Source organism: Penicillium subrubescens, assembly GCF_028828155.1.
Source record: "Penicillium subrubescens strain IBT 31985 chromosome Unknown utg000010l_segment0_segment0, whole genome shotgun sequence".
Taxonomy (NCBI): domain Eukaryota; kingdom Fungi; phylum Ascomycota; class Eurotiomycetes; order Eurotiales; family Aspergillaceae; genus Penicillium; species Penicillium subrubescens.
In genome coordinates this window covers 450,257-466,810 of record NW_026643160.1, presented here as the reverse complement: position 1 = coordinate 466,810, position 16,554 = coordinate 450,257, and the positions used below count along the sequence as shown (strand labels likewise).

The window sequence follows — 16,554 nt, the reverse complement described above, 5'->3', positions numbered from 1 at the left end:
TGATCTCATTTGCTTTCGCATTTCGTAAAGAAAATATCGACCGCGTTGAACCGAGTTCGGCTTTCGGGTTTGAAAGTTTTGCTGTGTCAAATCCGAAGCCGAGGGACCACAAAAGTGGAGTGACCCTCTTTTTTTTCGCGACGGCGAGATGAGCGGTTACTGTATGATCCGGGAAAGCTTTGTAGCTCTTTTTATAATGTAGCTTGGTCTTATCTCTTGCTTCTTCGTATCTGCACAATATTGCGCCTCATCTGACCACATCGAACCTCATCAAATATCATTGCGATAGCTTCTTTTATGCCCGGATACAGCTCAGATGTGACATCAGAGTTGAAGGGAAACCGACGAAACTCATCCTCTTTATCGGGTCAGTTTTAGTTCCTGCCTATGGTGCGTTTGGGCAGGCTATTGAGTGTGAGATATAGGAGGCTCGCCCCTCGCTGGGTGCATGATCGAGGACGGACTATGCATGAGTTCAAGATCAGCAATTTAATCCTAAAGGTCAATGAACATCTTATCTACGGGGGACTACTCTTTGAAAGCGCCGGGAAATCATTAATGATATCTTTGTGATACTAGCACCATGCGCGAAATTGATTATGATGCTTTCGAGGGCGCCAAATTCTTGCAGGCAGAGATTAGTTTACTCTGCCTCTTCAAATCATGGTAGTGAGCTGCGAAGTTTGAATCTTGCATGACATGAAAGAGAGGTTGCAACCCGGTGCTAGGGTTGATATCCAAGAATTGCTCGAGGCATGACGATGCACTCATCGGATTTGGTCGACTGGGCGAGGGACGTAGCTCGCCGCAGTAATCGCATGCATCGTCGTCCAGTAAGACGAACGAGTCTGGGCCGCTGGTGACGCGGACTAGCGCTGCCATATGGCCGACTGCATGGCCAGGGGTGGGAAGGAGGTAAAGCGAACCATCGCCAAACTAGTCAAGAGCTTGAAGCCCTAGAATGGAGATATTTGTGGAGGTGAAGTCGATTTCACGGAGAGGTCGGCCTCTAAAGCGCGATTGCTCTGGTTAGCGGGTTTCTCGGTTGCCCGTTGGAGTTGGAGGTAAGGTTCATCAAGAGACTCACGAAGATTCTGAGGTCGGGATCTGGGAGTTCTCCTGTTCGGCAGAACTGGGCATCGTTGCCTCGCAAACCTCGACCCCGGGGCCAACAACCAGCGCGGTGGTCAAAGGAAAGCGAAAGAGTTCCCTCATGTGATTGAGGTGCATGTGGCTGTCGAGTCAGTCAGTCATTGTGCTCCAGAGTGTATGAACGGAAGGGGGAAGGTGGAAACTGGGGGTAAGCAACCTTAAAATAATTACCTCAATGTTGTTGATGCGGAAATCATGCAATTTGAGGATATCGCAAGCGTTCAATTCATGGCGGATGCCGGGCTCATTGTTATGAATTTCGGCCACCACCCCGGGTGGTGGTGGTGGTGGCGGCAGTGACCAGTTTTCGCGTAGGCCCAGGTCAAGAAAGACGCACCGGCCCTGTCGGTTTGCGATAACGAACGACAAAGCGCGCACTCTGACTTGCTGCAGCCACGGCAGGTTGTAGTGTAAGCTGGGCCTGAAGGGCAGCTTGCACAGGCTGTCTGGGTACAAAAACATCCGCGGATGCGCCTGTGGGTAGCATATGATCTGTCGCAGAGGGGGGTTCCATATTGATGTTTTTGTTGATTATGAAGAGGGGTAGGGGAGGAGGAGGAGGAGGAAGAGGATGAGAAAGTGAAAACAAGCATCGCGAAGTAATCATACGAAGACAGTAATCTATGCCCCTTTCCTGATCAAGATTGTCAGTTATCGCCTGTAGATACCGCCTAGGGACAGTACCTGCTCTATATTCATATAGAAATTGGCGTCTCCAAACAAATCATTCAACGGGCTTAAACACGGTAGTAGTCGATAGAGATACAGTCCCACTTTTTCCTCATCTGTAATCCGGGGAATATTATATAGGGCCAGACATTGTTATTGGAAGAGTGGATCGGCCACTATCTTCAGCACGATCCGACAATCTCGATCAGCATGTCTTGCCAGATGGACCTTTTTTTGCCATCCGTGGTGTCGAATCTGTCAGGTTTTGATGGACGTATGTACATATCTAGCATCTCCATCGGGAATGTCGGCAAAGCCGAAACCCACCGTGTTGTTAGTGTTAGTGGGAGGCCCACTCCGAGTGGCGCTCTCAAATTATGTAACGTGGGTATAACAAAATAAGAGATAAAGTCCATGCCATATAACAACTAGAAAGTCATTTCAAAAGAATTTCGAAATGAGAACAATCTAATGCATATATAACTGAGCTCTTGTGTTCTTGTGTCAAATCAAGCAATAATTAAGGTTATCACACTAAAGTAGTCTCGCCGGCTCTTATCTTCTTCTCCATTCCCGAAACCCGCATCCAAAACCGGCCATTCCCGGACTTCTATCCACCCTCCGTTCATCGGCCTTTATCTCCCACGGAGCTCTCCACCTCCTCTGCTGTGCCCCTCTGCAAAACAAAATGCAATAGGCTCTGACTACTTCATAGCTGTCAGAGGTCTATAAAGTAGTAAAAAGACAAGGATGACATAACATACTCAAAGGTATCAATCAACATCGACAAGCTGCACGACCTCAATCACAATCTGCTCATAAGGGTGGGCTTTTCGCAGCGCCTTGACCGAGTTGCGCATCACATCCTCGCCGACACAAAGGGTCTCAACTCGATATTCCGCGACTCGTTCCAGCTGTCCGGGCTTGCCAATAAATGGTGTCGATTTGTCAGTTGGTCGGAATTGGTCCATCCCCAGAACTTCGAAACAACACTCGGCGTACATTCCTCCGGGATATGTGCCTGCTCCGGCGTTGAAGACTGCTTGCTTGCAGACTTCCAGGTGAGAGGGGGGTACCCGGAACATGAGCTTGTATTGTGTGGGAGACATGGCGAAAGGTGAAGGGGGACGGTAAGAATTTTGTGCATGGGAGAAGGATATAGGAAGGATCAGATATAGATGCGCTGCTTATTATATGGATTTCGATTAGAGTTGGTACTAGCTAGTCTCCTTTAGGTGTTAGTCACTGAACGATTACAACCAGTACCAGATATTGATCGAGATGACAATCACGATAGCTTATGCTGTACGTAAGGGATTGTTCTATCGTGTGACCGGCACGGATTAAGCCGTGTGGAAATCGTGGGGATCCGGTGCTCTACGGGTATCGGTTTAGAACCCATACTGGGAATAAAGTTTTGACATTGAACTGTGCCCTAGTTTGATAATTCCATGTACCGAAGCATAACATTATATTTGACAAAAGTTACAGAGCTCTGTTAGCCTCTCTCAGCTCGGGACTATTCAAAACCTGGGTATGAGGAGAATGGTGCAGTGTTCAGGAATCCCATTTAGCGGGCGAGACGGCACGTTTTAATTCGTAAGTCTATCAACTAAACCGGCGGGTCAAAGATCTGAGCCGAGAGATTGGAGGAGAAAACCTGCTCAATACACTTCAACTTCCTCAAATGTTTCAACGATCCTCCTTCGAGTTCAGACATTATCTGATGAGAATAACCAGAGGCGCACCAAGTCCCAGCCCTATGCTTCAATTGCACTCGCTCTACTTCTGATGCATTTAATGACAATCCTACTCACACAGCGTAAATAGACAAGGAAGATGGAAGATCAGTGACCTCGCACGCCTTGTTGTAGTCCCCAAACGACTCTCCTCTTTTTCCAATGAAATCATGAAACTTATCTTTCGAGCAACTTTCACCAGGCCCATCCCGACATCCCACCAACGGCTGAGGACCGGCATTATTCAAGATTCGATAATACTCTCCCTCTTCATAGCCATAACTTTGACATGACATCTTCTCAATAGCAATATTCGAAAGGAATGGAAGTATCTCACTACTCTTCCACGCACGGTGGTAGTTAATACTGTCCTCGGGCATAGTCGTATTCACGTTATTCGCTCCGCTGTACGCGCTATTGTTATACAGCCCCAACGCGGTGATAACAGTTGGTGGGACTTCGCGATGTGTAAAGGAGAAGAATAGTTCTTGTGATGAGGAATCGTCATTCAATGCTGTAACACTGGCATTGACCCACGGGAATCCGAGAACAGGAGAGAGGGCCCGGCCGTATCCCGTGTTGTGGAAATACATCAGGTCGTTTGCGTACTCGAATCCCAGCCACTCATCTGAGTTAAAAATATTGGGAGAGCAGAAAGGAGAAGAGCCGCGAACGACGGTTTCGTAACCGCACAACTCGAACATGGCTGTAATATCATCTTGAGTGAAATTGAAAGCTGGTGCCTCGGCATTGAAGCGGGCGAGGATGGGTTGAGTGTACGTTTTCCAGAAAGCCTAAATAGTCAGCATCGTGCATAGGGATGTGATGGGTAGATCGTAAATCATACCGAGGATTGGTCATTGCCATAAGAAGAACTGTATCCCTTGCAGCTCTTGTACGGAGTCAAAGAATTCGCTCCCGCCTTTTTGCTCTCCTCGACTTGAGTCAAGTTGATGAGACTCGTGTGGTTGTTCGTAAAACCAGCAATAAATGCCTGTGCGCTTTTGGCCGTCCGATCTGCGGTCGATGACCATATCATCTGAGGTGTTTTTAGATGCTTGTATCTTTGGCGAACACTGGTTCCCAGCGACCGAGCCTCTTGTAGCCCGACATGGGTAAGCTTCTCCACATGTTCCTGGTCAATTGGTGCAGTCCAGTTTGATAAAAATTTGAGTGTCTTTGTGGATGACCAATCCTGCGACGTATTTTGCAGCTTCTTTACTAGTGGCTCGAGATAGGTCTCGTAGTCGAAGTCATTGGCGTATATGGCGGCATGGCGGATGAGATAAGCAGCTCGAGTAACATTGCAACCCTGTGGAGGAGAGGATTGAAGAGGAGGATCGTGGGGAGTAAAGTAAGGTGCAATCCCGGCGGAGTGTTCAAGGGGATTGAATGGATAAGAAGATAGAACAGGGATGGCAGTGAGTGCCAACAAGAAGAATTGGAGCCGCATTTGCGTGGTGGGTAAGGAAGCTTGTTCTATAGGAAAGTGAGATGAATTCCCTATAGCGGGACAGGATGTTCTTATTGCTATGATGGAGGTGAAGAAGTTTGTCTACGTAGTACAGTCTAAAAATTACCTTGTTGTTCTAGATGCACTTTTCAAGCAGGGAAGCGTCACTGACGTAGTGATTGCCTATAAGGCACTAAAGTGGAGCCCAATGTTTGACTCTAGACTATCCAAGCGATGATGTACACTAGCAAGCAATAGTTGCAACTTCAGCTTCTTTTCATACGTGGCAGAAATTGAATCTTTATACAGCAGGTCTAACATTCTATTATTCATAGCTATGGTGTCACTGGCAACTAGAGCTTCCTTATCAGGCTTTGCTTTCGGGAAAGTGGCTTTGTACCGAGAGGGCTTGGCAGTGACTCTAGCAATACTACATAACAAGTCAAACAAGTTTGGAATCAGAATTTACTTGGTCTAGTGGTTTGAAAGAATATTCAAAGTAAATTGGTAGCATTAATTCACATCATTCTACATAAAATCATCAACTCTTCACTAACTATATCCTAATAAATATCACATCTTCAAGCTATACGCTTTAGGCAGGCGGTGTGATTCTACCAGAACGATGATGTAGGCGGACCACTTCTCCGCAGCTCGAGCTTCACTATTAACCTTCTGAGGTTTCCAACATCTCTCAATTTCCTCAACCTCACTCGATATCCCACAATGCTCTCCCGCAGTGCACCCCGTCTTCTCCGCGCTGGCTCGGCCATCCGTGCCTCGTCCCGTACCTCCAGCATTGCCCGCCAAGCCGCGGCTCCCCTCGGCCGGAGCTACCCAGTGCAACCGCGGGCATTCACCTCTTCCGCATTCTTCTCAAAGGGTCTCCAGCCCGACTCGGAGAACCCCCAGCCATCGAATCCTCAGAGCACACCTGTCGCTGGTTCCGGCGCACATGTCACCGAGCCGTCTCCTCTGACACCGGAAGAATACCACGAGTACTCGGAGCATTACTTCAACGTACTCCTCGGGGAGTTGGAGAAGGCGCAAGAGGAGGGGTCCGATGTGGAGGCAGAGTACAGTGTGAGTGATTGCCCCTGTTATATGTCTTATCTATACCTGGCTCTATGCTTTTTATCAATCTATCCTCGTACATCAAACCTTTGCGACCAGTCAACTTACCATCTTCCAGGCCGGGGTCCTCAACATAACTGTTCCTGCAATCGGCACCTATGTCCTGAACAAGCAACCCCCCAACAAGCAAATCTGGCTCAGCTCACCCATCTCCGGTCCCAAGCGGTACGACTGGATTGTCGAGGGTGATAGCATGTACGAGAAGCAGGACTCCCGCCCATTTGTGCATGGACAGTGGATCTACCTCCGGGACGGGTCAAACTTGACGGAGCTGCTGAACACGGAATTGACGCTGCAGCTTCCGAAGGATATCTATGGTGAAGTTGTTGATGCGTGAAGTGATGTTCTCGGGCCTAATGATACGGGCTCCGAGGTGATGTATGACAGAAGATCGATGTCGCATTTGTCATGATTTTTGTCTTTGATTGGGGGATCGGGTGACGGAACACTGGTCTCCTCTCGGGGGCAAATGAGGCAGATATTGTATTCTAGTTTTCATGTGTGTCCAATGCCAAAGGTTTTGACACTCTTTACATGACTGTTTCATAATCTATGTGATGGACATCTATTTCAGCCCCGGGGTCACAGAACGACTTGGCTGACCTCTGGCAAGCCCCAGAATAAGCAACTTCTGTCTTCCCTTCGTGTTGGCAGTTCGTCATCCATTATTAAAGCAAGCTACCTCCGTATCATGCATAATCTCGTGTTCAAGGCCGTTATGTCTGGGTATATTATCCGTCGAAGTTTAATTCTGGGCTGCCGCTATTGTGGACTCGTCCCCGAATGCGTTCGCGAACGATCTCCATGGATTAGGAAGTGCTTCTCAGTAGATTTCATGCCCAATAGCTATTTACCTCCATAGTGAGCATGGATCAGCCCCATAAAAGACCCGGGCCGATCCGTTCACGCGTCTCTGCTTTCATGACATTCCATAGTGGATAACCCCTCAAAGCAAGGGAGCATGTTGCAGGATAGCGCACTTGGATATCTCGGAGCACTACTTGAGCTCTGGCCCTCATGCATAATATCCCAATGCTTACAACTATGAACCTAGAAGTAAAGCTTTAATGTAAGCTATTCACTCAGCTGTCTCGGAAACTTTCCCACCGAACCTCATCATTCAATCGCATCCAATATTATCCGAACGAATGCCACCTGATCATCCACTCCCTCTCAAATCCCGGCCTCGATCGAGCACGCCACTGAAGTTTGTCTGTTAATACGATAGGTGAGATGCACAGAAGCTAAAATGACCAATAGCCAAACACAATGCTGGCCAGGGGCTTAGGATTGTGGGGGCTCCCGGCGGGAAACGGCGAATCATCTACGTCGGCATGTTTTTTATACTTCGAGAATGACGGTGAGTATACTAGAGCTTGACACATTTGCCGATGAGAAGGTGGGAGGATGACAATGTGAATTGCTGTATTGACCCCTTGCCTCATTCTCTCTTCTTCTTAGAATCATCACACACCTAAACCGGCGGGATGATCATGTTTTCACCATCGTCCAAGACCATCGCTCTCCTCGGGCTTCTAGCTCATGCTTCGTTCGTTTATTCCCAGCCAGACGCCCTCATCCGCGATGTTGCTATCATAGGTGGCGGTGCCTCGGGCACATTCGCAGCGATCAGACTTCGCAACGAAGGCAAATCCACCATTCTCATCGAGAAAGAAGCCATCCTGGGCGGCCATACAAACACATATCAAGACCCGGTTACGAAGGTAAACGTGGACTACGGCGTGGAAGTCTTCCACAATCAGGAGGTTGTCAAGGATTATTTCAACAAGCTGAATGTATCCTGGGCCATCGCATCGGACTTTGGTGGTGTAGGCACGCCAGTATACCTGGACGGCAACACGGCACAAAAGATTGCCTACACCAGTCCTGATCCTCGGGCTGGGCTTTACGCATATGCAACGCATCTAGCTCAATATGCGCAGCTGGAATATGGATTCTTCCTCCCCGAGCCTGTCCCAGAGGATCTCTTGCTACCGTTCGGAGCCTTTCTCGACAAATACCCGGACATTGGAAATGCGGCGTTCACTATATTCAGGTTCGGGCAGGGACTGGGCGATTTCCTCTCGCAGCCAACGCTGTACGTGTTCAAGAATTTTGGTCTGGATATTATCCAAGATATCTCGACTGGATTCTTGGTGGTGACGAGCCAGAATAACTATGAGATCTACGACCACGCCACCAAAATTCTCGGGTCGGACGTGCTGCTCAGCAGCACGGTGGTATCCACGCGCCACCGAGACCAGAAAGGCGGAGTCCTGCTAGAGGTGCAAACACCCTCCGGTCGTCGAATCGTGAAAGCCAAATCACTCTTGATCACTATTCCCCCGAAGCTGGGAAACCTACGCGCCTTTGACCTGGATGACCGCGAGACTGCTCTCTTCGGCGCGTTCCAGAACACGGGCTATTACACGAGTCTGGTGAAGAACACCGGTTTACCGGCGGGCTTTAGCTCGCTCTCCGTGGGCGCCGATACCCCATACAACATCCCCGATCTACCGGGCGTTTACACGGTGGATTCAACCGCGATCGAGGGCGTCTTCGACATTAAGTATGGTAGTCCGCACGGTCTGTCAGATGACTTTGTGCGAGGAGAAATACTGTCGTACGTTAAGAAATTGCAGGCTAATGGGTTCGCGGAGAAGGTTCCCGGGGAGCCGGAGTTTGTGCGGTTCAATAGCCATACTCCGTTCGAGTTGACGGTGTCGCAGGATCTGATTTCGGGTGGGTTTTATGAGCGGCTGTATGGGTTGCAGGGTTATCGGGGGACTTGGTATACAGGCGCTGCGTTCCATACGCAGGATTCGTCGATGCTGTGGAATTACACTGATAGCTATGTGTTGCCATCCATGTTGTCATGGCTGAAATAGGCGGTTATACTGGGCATTTTTCATGTGGAATATGGCAGGGTGGATGAGTAGTATAATGAAATTATTTGATATTGCAATGTATTTAATTAGGTATCACAAATTTGTCCAAGTATCGAGCATTTTCAAACTGTTGCATCACGAGAAAAAAAGATGTGGAAGAGGGGAGCTCCTGAACAGACCTGGACCTTCCAAATAACTTATAACCAAACTCCCTTGTGTCTCACTTTTCTTGCGGAGAGTATCCCATGAACTCCGGATGGATGACAGTCTCCGCGTGTGATACTTGGAAATCCTAACACCATGTCATTGCCAGGTTTGTGTGCAATTCATGCTTGAGACTCAAGTTGAGACTCAAGGGGTGTTGTTTGACAGCCAAGGATTCCTGCAACATTCGGTGCGAAAAACTTCCAGGCTGTCAAGTCAATCACACTCGAGCCACAACCTTGAGCACGGCGCATGGGGCTGGATATGGCGTGGTCGTTAGCCTTGTGCAGATACCCACAGAGGATATCTGAACCCCAAGGCAGGAGGTCGAGTCGCCTTTAAATCGACATCAACGGGCAGTTCCCAGCGCCAGAGCCGAACATAGCGCAAGCCAAGTCTTCCTTAAAACCCGGTAGTGGGTATAGGCAGCTACCCTCAAACCAAGGCCGAGGCGAGGCACCTTCAAATAAAAATCTCCACAGTCGCATTTCCTTTCAAGCCTGAACAGCGACAGTCGCATTCGCCGCATTATCCGCCTTGGGTAGATCGGTCTACACAACAATACCCGTTAGCACTTCACTATCCACACAGCCCCGCAATAAACCTCAACCGGAGTATAAACATACCAAGTCAAAAATAACCCTAATCATAAGACTACAGCTCGGGCAGACAGCGATTTCCTCGCCGTCACGTAGATCATCGATCGCAATTTCAAAGCGGTCGCCGCATGGGCAGGGGAATGTATAGATTTGGAGGGCGGGATCGAAGGTCATGTCTTCAATTTCGATCTCGTCGTAGATGGAGAGGGAGTCGTCGGCCATGGTGGGTGGGTTGGATGTTTGTTGGGTATCGGTTGATAAGAGGGATTAAGTGTTGGTATCTGGTTTCCTTGGAGAGAGTGAGTGGAAAATGGTTGACTCAATGTTGACTGAGACTTGGGGACTTTTGGGTGGCGGACAAAAAGTTTATGGTGTAGGGTCATGTGACTGCGGAGGCTGGACACGTGAATGTTATCTTATCGTGTGGTTCATCGCGAGTCTGGGGATCAAAAGAATGATTGTTTTTGTTTGCAGCGCAAATTGGATGCATGAGAGGAGAGGACAAATTGAGCATGGGAGAGTATCATATATCGAAAAAAAATCCTATCTACTCAAGACTTTGACGAATCAGCCGCAGAATGGTCATGCAAAAGTAGTACATACTCATAGGTCGGATATCATATCAATGCTATCTCCAACCATCTAAACACTTCAATCCTACTCCCCCAACCTCGCAATCTCCATCCTTACATCCTCAACCTCCTTGACCAAATCTCCATACCGACTCGCAATCTCCGCCAACGCTGCCGCATCCCCAAACCCACCCCGCTCAATCCCCCTCTCAGAACCATCACCGTACCTCTTCAACTCCTCAACAGCCACACCCCTCTGCTCCTCAAGCCGAGCCCTCGTATCCCGCAAATGCACCCGGTACCGATCCAACGCGGCCAGAGTCTCGGGTGTATACAGCGCCGCCGCAATTTCAAGCTTAGCCACTCTACGCCCAGTTAGTACCACGCCACAAACAAAAACTAATGTTCTAAAAGTTGTTTTGATGGGAGGATATACGTACTCGACTTTCCCTTCAATCCCCTGCGCAATAACCGCCAAATGCTCGGCCCGCGCCTTCACAGCCCTCGCGAGAGTCCCGTGCTTCGCCCGTTCTAGCACAACGATCATGCGCTCCAGCAACGCGGCCCGCACACTCATGAGTTCCGCCGCTGTCGCGGCCATATCTCTTCGTGCTGCCGGGAGCTCCGAGAGTTGAGTGGTGCGCAAGGCGTCGACTCGTTTACGGAGCTGCGACGCTAGAGGCGGGGCTGGTGCTAGCGAGGTACGCACGCGGCGGTCTCGAGCGCGGGCGCGGGATTGGTGGTTTGTAGCGGGAGGGGCGGGGATTGTTGACGTTGTGTCTGGGTCTGGTGTTATAGAGAGGGCGCGTAGGGTTGTGAGGGTAGTAGAGAGGAGCGATGAGAAGGGCGTGATCAGGGCGGGGATGTGTGTATAGAAGGAGGAGATTGTGGGTGCGAGGAGGGTGAGCGCGTCGTCGGGGGTGTGTGGCTGCGATTGGCCACCTTGTGGTGTGTTCGTATCTATGGCGGAAGGGGATGTCTCGAGGTATAGTGATATAAGAGCGAGGTTATCGCGGCACTGGATCGTGGGTGTAAGCGATTGGATCAAGAGAGAAAAGGAGGTGTTTATGTTGTTTGGACGCACCTCGTCGGAGAGTCCGCTGTCTGATGCAAAAGCTAGTTGCTTGAGTGTATGCTCCTTAATCCGTTTCTTTGCGCTTCGATGTTGACACTGTTTCAAGTCCTATCCAATATAGTCATTAGCCTTTGCGTAAGTGCCGGAGGTCAGAGTAGCCCGGGGAGTTAGCTGCCCATGTCGCAACGTACATGTACAACAGCCCTCCGCGCTGGATCAGCGGCGTGGGCGCAAGTCGAGCCATCTGGATTTAGCAGATTCGTTGTAAGGTTCTCATAAAGCCGTTTGAAATGGGGATTTTGTTCTAGAATGGAAGGATCGCAAGGGGGGATCATCGCGAGAGGTGGGAGGTTAAAAGAAGGTCAGTAGCTCAGGTTCACCGCCAATAGGATGGAAGCGGAGATCTGCACAGCTTATCGAGCTAAAGAGCTAAAATTGAAACTAAATTACCATGTTTTGACGTCTAAGTAGGAGAACTACGATAGGAGCATAATGGACAGATACAACATACATGTCAGATACCTAAGTACTAAAGTACATTTTGGCATTTGCGCGTTTCGTTCGTAATCATACATTTGAAGCCTGGTTAGCTCCATTTCGATCTCGATCGCCATTTTTTCCATCCCCCGTCTCATCATCGAGAAGCAAAGTCTCTGTATCACCGAGCTGGGGTAATACCTCAGCAAGCGAAAAGAAGAGATCAAATGTACATTCAGGCAGACGAGAGAAGGTGGGAACAGTTCCAGCAAATCAAATCAGATCCCAATAGCCAGCACGAATTTCCATTTTGCCGAGCCCGGCAGTGGATCCCCGGGCTTGTGTGTTGTCTTCGTGTGGGGAATCATGTAGGGGGGAAATTGAAAGAAAAAAGAATATGTACAAGGTTGATCTTGACCCAAGCGATGGTAGGTTGCACAGGGCGTGGGCAAATCGCAGACCCGAAGCATCGGTATTCAGGCTTCGTGAGGTCAAGAATGTGAGGTGCACGAATGGGGTTCGAAGGGATGTAGAAGAGGACAAGGAAAGGGAGATGAAACGCTCGGAACGCAAATTACACAGACAAAGCGGTCATTCGCACGAGGGGGAACGATCCGCACAGGGTGATCAGCAGAGAAATTACTCCTCCTCGCTCTCCTCCGAATCATCATCCGACTCGTCGTCGCTAGACTCGTTGGCCTCGACGGAAGGCATGGGGGCTGGAGAACCGCTGCCACCCTGGAAGCGGGACAAGTTGCTCTCAAGCATGTTGATCTGAGCCTCTTGCTCATACTTGCTCATAGGCTTGTTCTTCTTTGGCTTGGGAGCAGCGGGGACCACGTTGGCACCCACAGGGAGAGGCTCCTCGTCATCCATGATGTGTGGGACGTTCTTCTTCACAAACTTGAGCAGCATGAGCAGCACTTCGTTAGGCAGCTCATCAATGTCCAGCTCAATCTCGGCCTCCTGAGTACCCTATTGAGAAAATTCATGTTAGTACCGAGGCTCGACACATAGGGACGTACACTGTTGGGATCTTACCTTCAAAGCAGGAACGTTCTGCTGAATGATTCCGAGTGCTTCCTGCATTTTCTTATCGGGCAGGCTACTGATACCATTGGAGATGATCTGCTTCTCATGGTAGGAGATGTTGCGTGTCTTCTCAACCTTGGAGAAGCTCTTGCTCTTCTTATCCTTCTTGCCGCTGCTCTTCTTGGCCTCCTTCTTGGCACCGGACTTTCCAGACTTGGAACCCTTCTTCGCAGGAGGGGTCTTCTTCTTCTTCTGGATCATCTCGACCTGGCGGGACATCTCGGCAATCTGTCGCTGCAGCATGCTGATCTTCTCCATGTCCTCGTCGCTTTCCTCGGCCTCTTCGTCGCTGTCTTCCTCCGAGGACTCCGAGTTGTCCTCTTTGGGAGGCTCGTGCTTAGTAAGATACTCCTGCTTGCCACTCCACTTCTTATCGAAGACCTCTTCCAGGCTCTTTCCGGCGAGGTAGATCGGATCTCCCTCCAGGTTGAAGCGGTAGCAGTTCTTGAACATCAGCTTGACGTCCGAGTGGAACTCCTTGGCATTTTCATATTGACCGGTGGTGAGCTTGGCCTTGATGGTCGACATATCCATGGGGTGCTTGATCACGCTGTGATATGTCGGGATGTTGAGAGCAACGGGGTCCACGGGGTAGTAGAAAGCCATGGCGATAACGGAGTGCTTCGGCTTGTAAAGCTCCTCGAGAACTTCCTGGCAGAATCGAAGCTCCCATTGGTACTTCTTCTTCTTGGGCTTGGTAGAGTAGGGAAGGTCACGCTTCGGGGGGTGGATGGAACGCTTGGGACGTCCATCTGCGTTGGCAGAGTCCCGACGAATGACAGGAAGACCCTCCGGGCCCAATGCAAAGGTAGCACTCTGAGGCGAAGTCGCCTTGGGAGCAGGCACAACTGGGGCTGGAATAGAGGGGACCGGGGCCACCGGTTGACCACCAAGGGAGGTACGGGGCTCACGTCGAGCAGCCGAGGTCTTCTCCGTCGCTTTCTTGGGCTTCTTCTTCTCCTCTACCTCATCAGCCTTGGGAAGGTTGTTCATCTGTCTCTTGAAGGCACCGAGCAGTTTCGCACCCTCTTGGGAAACCAGGTGATCAGGTCCGTTGAAAGTGTGTGCGTTCTGAACCATCAGAGCAAAGTCATCCACGACTGCCTTGGGAGTGGCGTATTGGTTGGCCTTCAGCTTCTTCTCGATAGTACCCAGATCCATGGGGCGGGTGATGACACTTGGGTAGTTGGGGATGTTCAGGGCGACAGGGTCCACGGGGACTCGGTAGAAGCGCGAGTCATGCATGCGCTTCAAGCTGGAGATCTGCTTCGTGATAAATTTATGCTGCATTTTCGTCATGGGAAGTTGATCACCAGTCGAAACGGGACCAGGAGTCTCAGTGGCAGGAGTAGGTAGCTCTAGAGCCTTGTTGATGGCAGGCTTGCCATCCTCGTTCTCAACCTTGGTCCGCTTGGCCGCCGGCTCCTCGGCTGGGTCAATCTCACGTTCCCGAGACATCTTGGAGGGGGACATCGGAGCGTCTCTCATTTCGTGATCAGTTTGGAGAGGAGGCAAGCTGGGAGTAGCGGGTTCGGTGGTTGGGTGGTGGGGAAGTTCGGTCTTCACTGGAGCGGCAGAAGGTTCCTCTGGCGCATCCATAGCCATCGCATCACTTCCACCATCGAAAGGTCCAGGGGGCATGCTTCCAGTAGCGGGGATGGAGGAGGTTTGTGGGGTGTTGGCATCGCTCTTCTCAGCAGAGCCGTTGGTCGCAGCGGGGGCGACAGAATCAGTGGCCGCGGGTTGAGTGGGAGTGGGAGTGGGAGTAGCCGTCTCTTCTGGCGCCTTTGTCTCCTGTGGTGCAGGTAGCGCAGAGGAAGGTGGGGTATCAGTCGGAGCTGAAAGAGTCGGCGCAGCAACCTCGGGCGCATCCACCACAGGTGACTTGGGAGGAGAAGCCGCAGAGCCCGTACCGTTGGCAATCGAGGAGGGGTGGGAGGCATTGCCATTCATGGTAGTTGCATGATTCTCAGTCAAGGCGGGGCCATCCGTTTTGATGTCGGGGGTCGCGACTGGGGCACTAGAAAAGCAAACAGTTAGCCAAGTGTTGGTATACGCGGCGCGAAGCAACAAGTCAAACGTGCCAACCAGTCAACACGCCAACCGGTCAATCAGTCAATAAACTATGCTTACCTGCTTGGCGCGACATCTGGCGCGGAGGCACCTGTGGGAGAGGGAGGCAGCTGAGGCTTGTCCTCCTTCATCACCGGAGGAGCCTCTGGAGGCGGGGTCGCCATGAGGGAGGTTTGGGATGAGTTCTAGATAAGGACCAGAATACAAAGCTTCTAGGAGTGGGGGTGAGGTGAAACAAGTGAAAGGATATGCGGGAGAGCGGAGGGATCGCGCGACTGGTTCGGAGAGAGAGAAATTCAACTGGATACACACTCCGCAACTAGCACGGGATAACTTTCAGGGTAGAGGAAACAAAGATAGAGAGGGGGCGTGGTGAGAGTAGTGGTGAGAGTAGAGAGGAAGCTCGGAGAGCTCGGGAGATTGTGAGATATAAAGAGTGGAGAATGCGATCGGAGGCGAAAGTATTTATACCGCCAAGAAGGCGGTGAGCTGATCACGTGAGGCGGTGAGTCAAGGGGGAGGTCGAGTTAATGAACAGGTAAGGAAGTCACGGGACTCTCGGGAAGTGAGGTTTGAAGTAGCAAAAGAAATCGGATGCCTGATGTATGCCTGGGGTTTGTTTGGTATATGGGGGAGGGGGAAGAAAAGGCAGAATCAAGAAAAAAGGAATAAAAATCGGGCAGAAAGGCCAGTTCAAGTAAAGCAATAAGAGAGCTGCAGGGAGCAACCGCGACGCGACGCGTTTAGGGGTGACCAGTAACCAATGACCAATAAACCAAGGGGGACGGGAGTATGGTCGGGGTTAAGGGAGAGAAAGGGGGGCGGTCAGGGCAAAAAAGGACGGAAGCAGAGGATATTTCGGAGGCGGGAGCCATTTGGCTTAAGTACAGCCCGCCTGGGCCAGTTCCATCGACGGCAGGACCACCGGAACGACCTGATGGACCTTGATGGCTGGCGGCCACTGCCACTGCCCACTCCACCGCCCGTACTTGTATCAAATCTGATTGGTTCCACCAGCTCTGGTTCCCTCGGTTTCTCTCGACATCCCTTTGATTGGTTTGTCCGTCATCCGTACCATACCGTATCGTTGAAAAGAAAAATTTTGCTTTTCCTTTTTTGTTCTCTCCCAAACTTGGCTTCGATGTCGCCTTCGAGTCCTTTCTTTACCTACGCGGCTGCAAACTCACAACTGACCTCTGGACATTTGGAACGAATTTTTCATACTCTTCCTTCTCTAAGTGGAGACACAAATGACCTGTGAGGGATAGTATGATGAGATCATTATTTATGGGACGGACCGGCTCTGTGTCATCGACTTGCCCCTGTTCCCCCTCTCAAACCCTAGGGTTATCCCCGAATCCGGATTAGCGTAGTCATCCGTCCGTCCAGCCCGCGACGTCACATCACGTGGTGTGCTGCTCTTTGCA

The 16,554-nt window shown here is 50.5% G+C and overlaps 8 protein-coding genes across 8 annotated transcripts; 2 read left to right on the top strand and 6 right to left on the bottom strand.

Annotated features, from left to right (window-relative positions):
- Positions 1-597: 597 nt before the first annotated feature.
- Positions 598-1,614, bottom strand: N7473_011377 (uncharacterized protein; the record flags this gene model as incomplete). The annotated part of the gene is made up of 3 exons (XM_057157316.1): positions 598-936; positions 1,088-1,234; positions 1,324-1,614. 3 exons carry the CDS (start codon positions 1,612-1,614, stop codon positions 598-600), a joined length of 777 nt encoding a protein of 258 aa, XP_057003166.1.
- A 980-nt stretch (positions 1,615-2,594) lies between these two features.
- On the bottom strand, positions 2,595-2,930 carry N7473_011376 (uncharacterized protein; the record flags this gene model as incomplete). Its single annotated transcript, XM_057157315.1, has 1 exon — positions 2,595-2,930. The coding sequence occupies one exon, from the start codon at positions 2,928-2,930 to the stop codon at positions 2,595-2,597; it is 336 nt and encodes a 111-aa protein (XP_057003165.1).
- A 704-nt stretch (positions 2,931-3,634) lies between these two features.
- Positions 3,635-5,013, bottom strand: N7473_011375 (putative histidine acid phosphatase; the record flags this gene model as incomplete). The annotated part of the gene is made up of 2 exons (XM_057157314.1): positions 3,635-4,354; positions 4,408-5,013. 2 exons carry the CDS (start codon positions 5,011-5,013, stop codon positions 3,635-3,637), a joined length of 1,326 nt encoding a protein of 441 aa, XP_057003164.1.
- Positions 5,014-5,688: 675 nt separating this feature from the next.
- On the top strand, positions 5,689-6,766 carry N7473_011374 (frataxin family protein). The gene is made up of 2 exons (XM_057157313.1): positions 5,689-6,096; positions 6,206-6,766. The coding sequence occupies exons 1-2, from the start codon at positions 5,740-5,742 to the stop codon at positions 6,482-6,484; spliced, it is 636 nt and encodes a 211-aa protein (XP_057003163.1). The 5' UTR covers positions 5,689-5,739; the 3' UTR covers positions 6,485-6,766.
- Positions 6,767-7,640: 874 nt separating this feature from the next.
- Positions 7,641-9,035, top strand: N7473_011373 (amine oxidase, flavin-containing superfamily; the record flags this gene model as incomplete). The annotated part of the gene is made up of 1 exon (XM_057157312.1): positions 7,641-9,035. The coding sequence occupies one exon, from the start codon at positions 7,641-7,643 to the stop codon at positions 9,033-9,035; it is 1,395 nt and encodes a 464-aa protein (XP_057003162.1).
- Positions 9,036-9,108: 73 nt separating this feature from the next.
- On the bottom strand, positions 9,109-10,163 carry dph3 (CSL family zinc fnger-containing protein). Its single transcript, XM_057157311.1, has 2 exons — positions 9,866-10,163; positions 9,109-9,790 (listed from the first exon to the last, which is right to left on the bottom strand). The coding sequence occupies exons 1-2, from the start codon at positions 10,058-10,060 to the stop codon at positions 9,734-9,736; spliced, it is 252 nt and encodes an 83-aa protein (XP_057003161.1). The 5' UTR covers positions 10,061-10,163; the 3' UTR covers positions 9,109-9,733.
- A 332-nt stretch (positions 10,164-10,495) lies between these two features.
- Positions 10,496-11,826, bottom strand: N7473_011371 (uncharacterized protein; the record flags this gene model as incomplete). Its single annotated transcript, XM_057157310.1, has 4 exons — positions 11,677-11,826; positions 11,495-11,593; positions 10,851-11,428; positions 10,496-10,775 (listed from the first exon to the last, which is right to left on the bottom strand). Exons 1-4 carry the CDS (start codon positions 11,818-11,820, stop codon positions 10,496-10,498), a joined length of 1,101 nt encoding a protein of 366 aa, XP_057003160.1. The 5' UTR covers positions 11,821-11,826.
- Positions 11,827-12,601: 775 nt separating this feature from the next.
- N7473_011370 (putative transcription regulator BDF1) lies at positions 12,602-15,291 on the bottom strand (the record flags this gene model as incomplete). The annotated part of the gene is made up of 3 exons (XM_057157309.1): positions 12,602-12,937; positions 13,004-15,074; positions 15,188-15,291. 3 exons carry the CDS (start codon positions 15,289-15,291, stop codon positions 12,602-12,604), a joined length of 2,511 nt encoding a protein of 836 aa, XP_057003159.1.
- Positions 15,292-16,554: the final 1,263 nt, after the last annotated feature.